General features: G+C 40.0%; 1 protein-coding gene across 3 annotated transcripts in view; it reads right to left on the bottom strand.

Moving 5' to 3' along the window:
- Positions 1–407: 407 nt before the first annotated feature.
- The window catches only part of CPA6 (carboxypeptidase A6), an 85,215-nt gene continuing 74,099 nt past the window's right edge, over positions 408–11,523 (bottom strand). The window contains exons 9-12 of one of the 3 annotated variants that reach the window (XM_064442584.1): positions 8,583–8,785; positions 3,464–3,578; positions 1,618–1,827; positions 408–1,078 (exon numbers count right to left, since the gene is read on the bottom strand). In XM_064442584.1, coding sequence (XP_064298654.1) covers positions 1,640–1,827; positions 3,464–3,578; positions 8,583–8,785 — 506 coding nt within the window. In that variant the 3' untranslated portion in view covers positions 408–1,078; positions 1,618–1,639. Of the gene's footprint in view, positions 1,828–3,463; positions 3,579–8,582; positions 8,786–11,523 lie in introns of all 3 variants that reach the window. The other 2 variants (XM_064442583.1, XM_064442585.1) reach the window with 2 other exon arrangements.

Below are 11,523 nucleotides of genomic sequence, written 5' to 3'. Positions count from 1 at the left end.
TGGATAGATATTTTGAGAGCTTCTGTCCCCTAGATTTTTCTTAAACCAGAATAGAAACTTGCATTACTCAAACTTAAGTCTAAACTAGTCAAATCTGAATAAGCTTTCAGAAAGCTTGTTTAAAATAAATACTTTTTACTAACAGTGTTAAACAAATAGAATGCAATTCTGTTGCCTTTTCTCACTGATTGCCTTTTACAGTCCTGAAAACAATGGTATTCTTAATTAAATACAATGCTCCATAGTCTTATAAAGGTTGCCCATTTGCTAAGTTCAAGCACTTACTTAGAGAGGGTGTAGGTTTTTTAAAATATCTCATCCTTGGTGTCAATAATGTTTTACAGACAGGTAAAATTGTTGCATCCTTGAACTAAAGCTTTAACAATTAAGTGAAATATGAAGACTACTTCAAAAGCCTTTGATGATTTTATTAACAAATATGTTTTATTTAACATGTTGTGGCATAAGATTAAACTGAAAATTAATAAAGTAAAATATATGCTTTTGCAGATATAATAAGATTAAAAAAAATAGTATTTTAAACGTACCAAAGACCCTCAACAAGTTATATTCATTATTATACTTTCAAACATGGTGCTATTTCACTGTATTTCAGCTGTAAAGCTGCTTTCACTTCTGGCTCACTTAAGAATCTATTATTAATTCCTTTAAAACATGCAAAAAATATGCCTCCCAAGAAGAACAGCCACATAGCCATAAAGCTACAGAACTTGCTGCAAGAATACTGATAAATATAACATCAGTTAACATCAGTTAATTACACTTTAAGTCCAGATCCTTGGCCGGTGGAAATGGACAGACATTGACTACAGCAGAACCCAGATGCACCAGTCAGCTGCTGGTTTCCAAGTTCCAAGTCATGGGAAGTTTGCTCTGTCTCTCCATAAAGCAGAGTATTGTATATCTCAGTAATATTTCATTATAATTCTTACACATCTCTAGGAAAGTTACATTTTCAAAGGCAGTATGCTGATTTTGAGTCCACTCCAATACATACGTTTGGAAATAGGTTTCTCTGAACAGTTAAAGGAAACCTTGAGTCAAATTCTTGCACTACCTGAAAAAAAGATCACAAAAATGCATATACATCTGTATGTATACATGCAGAAGGAAGCCACATTGCCACTCGCAGTGTGGCCAGCTGCAACTATATGCCATTTACTGCTATAGACACAGGCCTGTATTGGGCCATAGAGTACATATACGTGAATGTAAACTTTATCCCTCGGTTTGAGAGACACCACTAAGGGAAGTCTTCCCGTTAGGGAAAGGAGTAAGGCCAAGGACTTTCTGGAAGTGGAGTTTTATTTCAGGCATCTCTGTGTGAACCTGGACCTGCCCCACTGAAGTTGCAGAATCAAAGCTTTATTGCAAAAAGAACAGCCTACTTTAAACCAAACTGGTAACTAAGTTAATATATCAAGTTTATGGACTTTTGTGGAGCAGATAGTAAATTATTTTTTCCATTTCCCACCTAGTAAATCTGGTAGAAACAATACTGCATTTCCCATTAGCTTCTATAATTTTGAAGTGGCCAGGTTTACAATGGCAACTGAACACAATGAAAGGCATCAGCACTGGGAGTAAAACACTCACTTTCAGCTCCTAGAAATAGCTCTCAATGACATTTCTTCAGCAGATGAAGAGTTATATTTTTAACTGCAAGCATGGTCTCTGTGCAGGTTGGTTTGATCAGCGTCTCAGGAAGTAAAAATCCAAAATGGCCGGTGTCACGCAGCTCAAATGCAAAAGCATAGGGGATGCCATTTTTGTAGGCCCAGTCCATAGAGCTCCCAGAGCTCACATCTGAAAGAGGGAGTTCAGAGAAAATTTTAAAACATGTTAAATGCAGGTCATGTTGAAAGCACCAGAGGGTTCTTGCGGCATTTTGTACCAGGACTCAGTGAGTATACATGCAACTGCATCTGTTGCCTGCTCTCATCCTGAACACCCTTCAGGGGACTCAGCACCTGGTGAAAGGTGCTCAGCACAATATGGATTAGACTCTTGATTTTCACAGGAAAAGAAGTAACAACAACTGACTTTTTGTGTAAAGCAGAACTTCAATGAAAAAGAACATTTGGAATAAAGCCTCAAAATGTTCTTGTCCCCAGGTGAGTGCAGTCTAAAGCTTTGCTTCCACAAAGATCTCCCAGCTGGACTGGAGCTCTGCATGCTCCTAGGTTTAACTTGGGTGTTTTTAGCAATTCCTTTGCAGGGAGAAAGTTGATAAAGTAATCTACATTCTCCTTTTCAAAGTGCTTTTAAAATTCTTTTCATTTCTGTCTTGTTTCCTCACCATTTCCTTCCAGCATGAGAGCATTTGCATAGGTGGTGTCTAATATTAACAAACCTTCCCAAGGCACTGTGCTTCTTATGCTTTCGTTATCTCCATATGTTGATTACCAAAGACACTTATATTTATATAAAGATCCATCTCTCATGTGGCCTGCTGTCTTCTGTGCAATTCTGGCATTAATTCACACTGTTCTTCCTTTGATATAGCGACTGACTGCACTGTAATGAGCATAAGATGATGACCATGCTGTGAGATGGAGGCCCACAATAAAGTGGAGCTCTAGCCAAAACAAAGCAACAGCAGAAGAGGTGCAGGAGGTTACTTGTGAAAAATCTTGCTATTTACTTAAGCATCTCACTTTTTCAATGTCTGTTATTACCGAGAGCATCCAGGCTTCATAGTTTCAGTAAAAAAAAAAAGGGTCTCACTGAAACTTATTGAACTTCTTTTTCTTTTACCTGTTTATGTGGAGAGCTTACCTGACAAATGTTGTTACATGTTTAAAAGGCATAAAGATCCTTTGTTATAGGGAAAAGTGTATTTGAAAGTGCTCTCTGAAAAATTGAAGACGTCCAACTAAAGATACTGTTGCTATCATTTATTATCATCTAGACACAGAGACATTTGAAACCTAGCTTTTAAAGACATCACCCTAATTTTAGGATGAGCTCTATGGATAGCTATATCTATCACAATTGCACAGAAGGACAGGAAAAGTAATGGTGAAAAATGAAAACTACTTGAAATTATTTCCTCCTCCTAATTATTAAATAAGAATATTATTTTATATTTTAATAGTGTATTTACAGTATCTGATAAAGAGAATGCTATTTAAGATCTTCTTTTATTTTCCTTTTTTAAAAAAATCTGGTTTTATATGTTCTGAACATGTTATTTGCTGACTTTTGCCTCTCAAACGCATTGCATTTTAATCTCTTTTAGTGCATCAATTAAGGTAATCTTCCTGCAATCAACTGACTAAATCAGTTACAAAACTTCATCTTCCACCTTCCTTACCATCCACAACTGGAACAAAGTTCACTTTAAACAGTGCAGTGTTCGCTTTCTTTATTATAATAAGGGTAATCCCCTTCTTACTATGAGTAGGTCAAAGTCACAAACCTGTGCCAGAGGAAAACTTACACAAAGTGCTAGATGCAGGACCATATCTGTATCTTATACCGTAGGCTGACTGAAGAGCGTTAACAGCATTATAGGCTGCTGATTCCTGTGGGGGGGAGAAAAACAAATACATAAACTAGACTTTGAATTAAATACTGTAATGGGATTGGAACCTGAGCTATGGATCATTGACTTCTGGTGCAATACGCTGTTACTGGAGTCTGGGGCAGCTAATTTAAAATTATTTTAAAGGATAAATGCATTTTTTTTTTAATTAATAGCAATTCCCTGAAAAACTTGGTTTGGTATTATAATGGGTTAAAGAAGCTCACTGCACTGCGAATGATCAGCCATTAAGTATTTGTAATTACAGGTATGTATACCAATTTAGTGACACAACAGTTTAAGCAACATGTGAGAACATGAGATGAAATAATCTCTTTTTTAATGCAGTTTAAAAGCCATGCATGCATTTTCTGCCAGTACCTGTGGATGCATTTCCCAGTCCACTGAACCCCATCTCTGCTGGGCTTGTGAAAGAGAAATGATCTCGTGGTGACACTCTACAGTGGTTCAGTGAGCAGAGTGGGAAGAAGGGAGAAGGCAAATTCTGCTCCTGAATCACTGATGGACAGGTGAATGTTCACTGCTGGTCTAACTTTCTCTGGGGCCAGATGATGTAGGCTTGGAGAACTATTTCCACTATTGCAGAAATGTGATTTCAGTACTGTATGGGGAAAATCAGCACCTACATTTCAACATCCATATGGATGCAGTCTGTTAGGATGTTCATGGCATCCTGTGAAATTGGGTGCAGACCTGGCCCATGGCAAATTCTGAGGACAGTGCATCTAAATACAGAGAAAGGACACACATATTCAAAAGAAAAAAAGGAATATTCTGATCCTAAAGAAAAGGATCCTGGAGAATGTACAGTGAGAACCCAGAATATCTAGGTAAACACAGAGCCATCTTGCTATAGAGAGCAGGAAATGCACATCTTTGGAGCTACAAACTGCTGGACTTTGAACCACTGGGTAAAGCTGCAATGGTTGTGTCCGTTGTTTTATTCCGTGAACTGAAAAGCTGTAGGTTTCAGTTTATGCAAGTCTTCATGAACTTGGTCCTTATCTTGTTATTCATCAGGCAGTAGATGAATGCACTTTGGAAGGATTACTCTATACTTGCCTTTCTGTTCATATGTTTTCCCTAACCTTCCACTTGTTTGCCATTGTCAGGAACTGGGATTCTGGCTTAATCCTCAGTCTGACCCGTACAGGCATTCCTGCTGTGGGTTTTGTCCAACCGAGTAAAGAAGCCTGAGAAACCTACTTTAAAACAAAAAGGAAAAAAAAAAAAGAGTTCATTTTCACTTAATGGCCAGCAGGTAGGGTTTTGGAGAGAAGTGCTCTTAGCAAATGGAAGAGCACTTTTTTACTCCAGTATAAAAATCCATTAGGCACAATTAGATTATTTGATTGTTTGTTTCTCAGCACAGGGATGATAGTGCCGGAGACTCTGACATTTTCAGCTTGCTCCTTTTCTTCCTCTTGCCACCTCCATGAGAGAGTGCGTGGAGGCAGGGACCACTGAAGTTGATGCCGCTGGAAACTTCTGCTGCAGTGGGATGTGGTGGGTAACCTCTCACTCACCTTAACACCAAAGATGAGGAGGTGGGAGGAGGTCCGAGAAAGGGGGAAGTGCTGTCACTTGGGACTTTTCCTCCTCTGAGTCATGACACACAAGACCCATGATGGGGTCAGAGGTGTTGGACCCTGTGAGGGTGAGGCCATGGTGGTGGCAGCGGGGCCTCACAGGACTCTGGGGAGTGGGGAGCTCCAGCTGCAGCCTGGGGCTGTTTTCTGGTGCCTGCACTGAAGCCTGAAGTACCAGGCTCAGTTGCCCAACCGAAATTTGGCAAGCAGCTCTGCTTACCATCCCAGGGCCATGGTATGGATCTGGGACAGTCTGACAACAGGCCTGACGCTACAGAAGTGGGAGACAGGGCTCAGCTGAGGGAGCCGAGATGGGTGGAGAGCAATGTCCCAGTAAATGCACCATGGAAAGGATAAAATATCAACAAAGGAGAAGACTCCCTGTGCAAGGATTACACATTGTACAGCAATGAGACAACAGAAGCAAGCCCTGTTGAAATCTTTCTTAAGAAATAGTTTGGCAATGCCCATTGAAAACCAGCACAACAGTACTGGGTTCTATGCAGAAGCAGCAACCCTCTGGAGGCCAGACTGGGAGTGACCCAAGTCCACATCCACCACGTAGGCAGGTGCCCCTGAGCACTGTGAACGTGATGTTCTTAGCCTTGAGGGGTGCTGCTTGCTTTCACTGTTGGTGTTATGTGCCCAAAGAAAGGGACAGTTCTCAACTGCATCATACTGTGCAGGCTGGATCCTGAATAAATCTGGGCATCCAGTCTTTGAACACCCTAAAGGAGAAAGCTTCACATAAAATTACCAGATTTTTACAAAGACATGCACAAACTTAGTCATGCCATATAAGTTCACTGCAAACACTAAGGCAAACAACTGTACAGGAAGAAAAGTGTTCAGAAGTTGGTGAAATTTAAAACTCTCAAGATGGATGAATGTTTGCTGTTTTTTTCAAACTAAAATTGCACTTTCATTTTAAGTATCTTAAAAGAACAGGTTTCAGGAGAGTGTTAATAAGAGAGTTGTGCCTAAATTAGAACAGAATATGCATGTTGTGATCAGTACACAGCTCTCCAGTTTCAAAGCAACTCTGAATAATTGAACACTTTAATCGAAACAGCAACTGACAGCTCACTAGAATGATATGGCCCAGATGGAAACATCCTTTCTTCTGCTCAGGATTAATTGTGGCCCCCTGTTAGCACCAAATGTTATTTATCTGCTATGCATGTGGAGTCCTACAGTTGTCCACTGTACACTGTCCATGTCAACCAACAAAGCTTGTTCCAGCAGCAGCAGAAAACACAGATCTGATGCTTTCCAGCTCACTGTAATTTCCAAGAGAACTGGAGAATCTGAAATCTCAGCCTGTCACCATTTTAGACACTTCAAATATTAAAGACTATTCATTTAGGAGCCACCAGATGATGGAGCCTTTGGCTGTAGGCAAATATTAAAACACACGAATAAATAAGCAACAGTATTCCATTCATTTTCCCCCTAATGAGCTTTCTAAATAACAGGAAATTACTTCAGTTTCTTATTCCAACCTCCCTGTTCTTTTTGACCCACTGCAATAAAAAGAAGTACAGAGCCAAATACTGGCAAAATATTTAGAACTGGGATTTGGCTTCCATTTGTCCAGGGCTGTTGTCTAAAACAGCGTCTTTCTTTGTCCCTTTAGGTCTGTGCTATACTCCCTCTGATGAGAGGCCTTATCCAAGGTCTCACAAACCTGGGGAACACCTACTACACATCAAAAACTGGGTTCCTTTGGTCTAAAAGCTGTGGATGGAAAGAAAGAGTGTGTGTGCTGAGGGGCAGTTACTCCCTGTCTCAGAATGGAAATAGCCCTTGAGCAACAAGAACAACATGTACTGGAAATGTACTGGAATGTGTGAAAACTCTCAGTTAAAGACTCCTTTTCCTGACAATAAATTTCCTGACGCCGTGTCTGCTATTGCCTTAGGTTACTCTGGGTATTTTCATCAGATACCCAACAATCACCTACTTGCAGAGGAGATGCTGATTCTTCCTAACACCATGACTTTACCTTCCACTGTGTCTTCTCTTCTTAAAAAAATACTCATGCACCTGCTGTTCTTCAAAGATATGAGATCCTGTGGTTTTAAATTCCCGGTCTATGGTTTTTGGTAAGTAATAGTCACCAATTCACTTGGGGAGCTCCTTTCTCTCTGCCACTCCCCAAAAGAAGGCAGAGAAGGTAGAATAAAAAGAAGATTAATGGATATATTCACAGTCAATGCAGGGCTGGGTGGTCAGTCCCCACAAGCCTCATATTTTTAGCTCCTCTGGCTGCTTAGCTAACTTCTAATTTGCTCTATTTCTCAGGAATGACATCAGACATGAGAATTTTTAGTAGCTGCTGAAATTGAGTGTCTTAACAGAAATAAACCCACAAAGAGAGTTTAGTTTGTGGAGTGCTGGTGCTCAGCCTCCTGAGAGGACAGATGAATGAAACTTCAGCGAAGCTCCAGGGACTGACTATATCATTTATTCTGCACAGGATAAATCTAAGGTGCAGTTAAGCTCCTTTGGAGTAAACTAGCTTAAACTAGTAAGTTAAAAGGCACTGCAGCTTTCAAGGCCAAAATGGGAGATATACGGGCAATGTAATTTTACTGGGGACTGAGGGCGAAAGAAAGAGGCTTGCAGCTGTTTGGTGCAATGTGTGTCTGTGAGCAGGAGCAAACAGCGAGTAAAGCTTAGCCATGTTTCCTGAAGAGAATAAGCCATAGGGAGGGGTTTACGTACAGGGGGCTGGCTAAAAACAGACCTCAAATGGCGAGCAGAGGGAATAGTTCTTCTGCATTTGGATGAGCATGGAATATGTGAAATGTACATATTTGAAAATCAATAGGCTTGCATAAAAAAAAAATGATTTTGTATTAATTTATTCTTCTAATAGACAAAAGTCCCTGATGTTAATTAACTGCTGTCTTAAAGGGTTAAAAACATTACGTCTGAGCAGGATGATACCTAAAGCAATCAAACCTTTATTTCTGGGGAAATCTATGAGATTTATCCTCTAACTGATAAGCATAAACCATTTCAATTTTATTTTGTTCACAACATTGAAGATGATCTTCTCTGTGCTCCTAGTGTTTAAGTTCTGAGCATGAAGGGGCAGAATTTCAGCTAGATGCCTAAGGACTTAACTACATAATTCCCATTACAGTTAATTAAATAAAATGATAATAACTATAATTAAAACCCAGGGATTTATCCTATGAAGTAATTTAAAGGCACTATACCATTTTAATCAAATTACCGCTGACTCACTTTGAGTGACGGTTACATAACCAGAAATGCGATTGCACACAGATCCAGAATAGATACCACTCAGCATTAAATATGTGGAAAGTATTGAAGAAACAAGTTTCATCTCAAAACAAAACATACCAAAAAATATATACAGGGAAGCATATTCTCCCAAGTCTTAATGTACTTACCACGCAGCTGAAGTTTGGAATAGTTGCATATTTGTAAGAGTAAGGGTACAGCAGCATCTGTGCGTATGCGTGGAAGGACAAATAGGCTTTAATTTGTTTTCGATGTTTGCGGAGAAAATGAGCAACAGCCTTTACTTCAGGCTCAGACTCGGGAAAGGGACCACAGTAGGTGTCATCGCATGGGTGAAATGACGCACCTTCATCTAGAGGTTGAAAGAGAACATTGATGGTGAACGATCACAGAGGATTTCCAAGGTTCAACTTCTGGCTCAGCCTGTTTGGGCCCGCGTGCAAAAGTGTGAAAAGCAATAAACAAATTGCTTTCTTGTGACTGATGGGCATGAGCCAGTGGGACCTCGGTACAGCAATCTGCTTGTGCATCTAATAAACACACCAAGTTGCTAATTGGCCAACTAGACACAGTTGTCCCCAGAGGAAATATTTTTAACCCAAAAGAAAAAGGAGAGCCTGACTTCATTGTATTTTCTTCCCTGGCTTTCCATATGAGTGGCACGTTTTATGATAGCATTTCAGTATTAAAACTATTGAAGGGTTTCAGTTGGTCTATTTGAAATCAGAGAGCTAAATCTCTTTCACTAGTCACTGCCAAGACAAATCCAGCCTTTAACAACATTTTAACATACTAGCTACTACTGTGGTGCTTACAATGGTAGGTAGATAACCTGAACAGGTGTTATCTTAGAGACTGGTTTAAAACATGAGAATAGTTCTGGAATACTGCCTATTTTTACTCTTGCAAACCTTATGGGAAAAAAATGACAAGCCACACAGGATGATTGCTCAGTTAGCTAAAATAGTTATCATCTCAGCTTGCACAGGGCTTAATTTTACTTCAAGCTTGGGGCAGGGGTTCAGTTGTGAGGATATCTTTCACCACGTCAACATGCTCAGGTGGCAGTAAGCTGCAGAAGTGTAGCCTGTAATATCCCATGAGGTACTGAAAGATGAAACTCAGAAAAAGAGATGTGGCAGTGGCTCCTTTATCATTTATCAATTCTGGATCTAAGCCACCATCTCATTTACAGCTCAGGTCCTGGGCCTAAAAGAACAATATTTATGCAAATCCACGCTGATCTTTTATGCAGGGTGATTTCAAAATGCCATGTTTTACACTGACCCACACAATAATAACGGTTTGTTTGCAACATTCCCTGGTATCATCAGGGACTTAGAAAAGCAGTGTTTTATTAAGTTTCCTTTGTATAGTAAGTACTGCCATCTTCAAATAATAAGAAAAGAGCAGCATGTGAGAAGGCTTAATAATATGAACTAAACCAGGGTTATGCAGTCAACCTAATGCCAAAATATTAAAAAGTGGAAGAATTTCATGCTGCAGCTCCATTTGTAATATGAAAATTGAGGCTACCATTCAATGGCCACAGGTGGGGATTTCAAAAGGTATTAGTGCTTAGATTGCAGTGGATATAGAAGGGTTATATGGAGGGCAGATGGTCTCCTCCCTGCAGAACAGATGGCCACCAAGTCATCCAAATCCCAAGAGCACTCTGCCTCGATGTCTTGACAGATAATATAGGTAAAGGAGAGCTATTTAACAGAGCCTACAGAGCCTCTGGGATTTTTTTATGGACACTTCATCTCCTGTGATAGTGTTGTATACCAAATAATGAAAATGGACATCACTCTTAATAAACAGCAGAATCCTAGAAGCTAATAGTAGAATGACCCAATGGTAAGATATGATTCAGTTTAGTGACTTGCAGTGAAGAAAAAACTCTCTAAACTGTCCAGCCTACTATCGTGAGCCATTTGCAATCCCAGCTGTAGTTAATGCTTTTTTTTTAAGTGAAGCTGGCTGGTAGTAAAAATATAGGGTTTCTATGGTGGCCTTGGATAATGTAAGGATATCCTCAATTTTCATACTGAAGTTGTTTTAAAGTAACCGATGCACTACCTATCGACTCCTGTGAAATTTCAGAGTTACAGTCATGAGAAGAAAATGGAATTGCAGAAAATGTTACCTTGCTGCTGTATTTTTGTACCTGATGGCATACTGGGGGAGGACAAGTATGCTACAACATCCAACATGAGATCAAATGTACAAAGGAAATGTGTGCAGAGACTGATAAAACCAATCTTTGATGCAGAAGGGAAACTGGGAGGATGGATGAGCCACAACATGATTCTCAAACTTCCTTGCAGCCACTTCTGCCAGTATGGGGGACTGTCCTCAGTGAGCAATGGGGTGCACTGGAATTTTTAACTCCCACTGCTGCTTTCTTTGGGGCTTTGGATGCAACCCCTTTAACTGGATTTGCCCTATGACATAATTTACTTCTAGAGTACCTCATCATTGGTTTTCAAGTTGCTGCTTATTTAATGAACATCAAACCATTATGCTAGTTATTGCACATATATATATATATATATTGCAAAGAGCATTTCTACCCAGAGATCTTGCTGTGAGTACGCAGCTGGGTCTGTGTGCAATTTCTGTGCACTATTTTGGGTACAGGACACTGCAAAGTGAAATCTACCACAGTCAGTGATATGGCCCTTTTCTTGGTCCCTAGAGAATACAGAAGCAACATCATAAAGCTTACATCAAAGTCCTATGCTAGAAGGGAAGAGGAAAGCAGAAGGGATGCTGTGTTATCTTTACCAACTAGCTCACTGCAGCTACCATTCAGTGCCTTTGCTGGGGGCGGATTCTGCCAGAACACACCTGCCTGGAAGCCCCACAGTGAAGTTCAAGCCTTTCTGCAAACTGTAAATGTGACTGAACTGAATTAAAAGGTTTTTACAAGCATATGCAGTATTAAATGTTAAACACACCATGATTATACAAGCCTCAAAGTGTGATATGATCCAGATTCTTCCCTGCCTCATTTAGTGTCAGATTAATGAGAACATAGGGTGCCAGGTGAGGATCTTCTGAGAACCAGTCGGCCCAGTTCATGAA

The sequence above is a fragment of the Phalacrocorax carbo genome, chromosome 2, assembly GCF_963921805.1.
Source record: "Phalacrocorax carbo chromosome 2, bPhaCar2.1, whole genome shotgun sequence".
Classification (NCBI taxonomy): Eukaryota; Metazoa; Chordata; class Aves; order Suliformes; family Phalacrocoracidae; genus Phalacrocorax; species Phalacrocorax carbo.
Note: the sequence above shows the minus strand (reverse complement) of the source record. Positions and strands in the feature narration are given on the sequence as shown.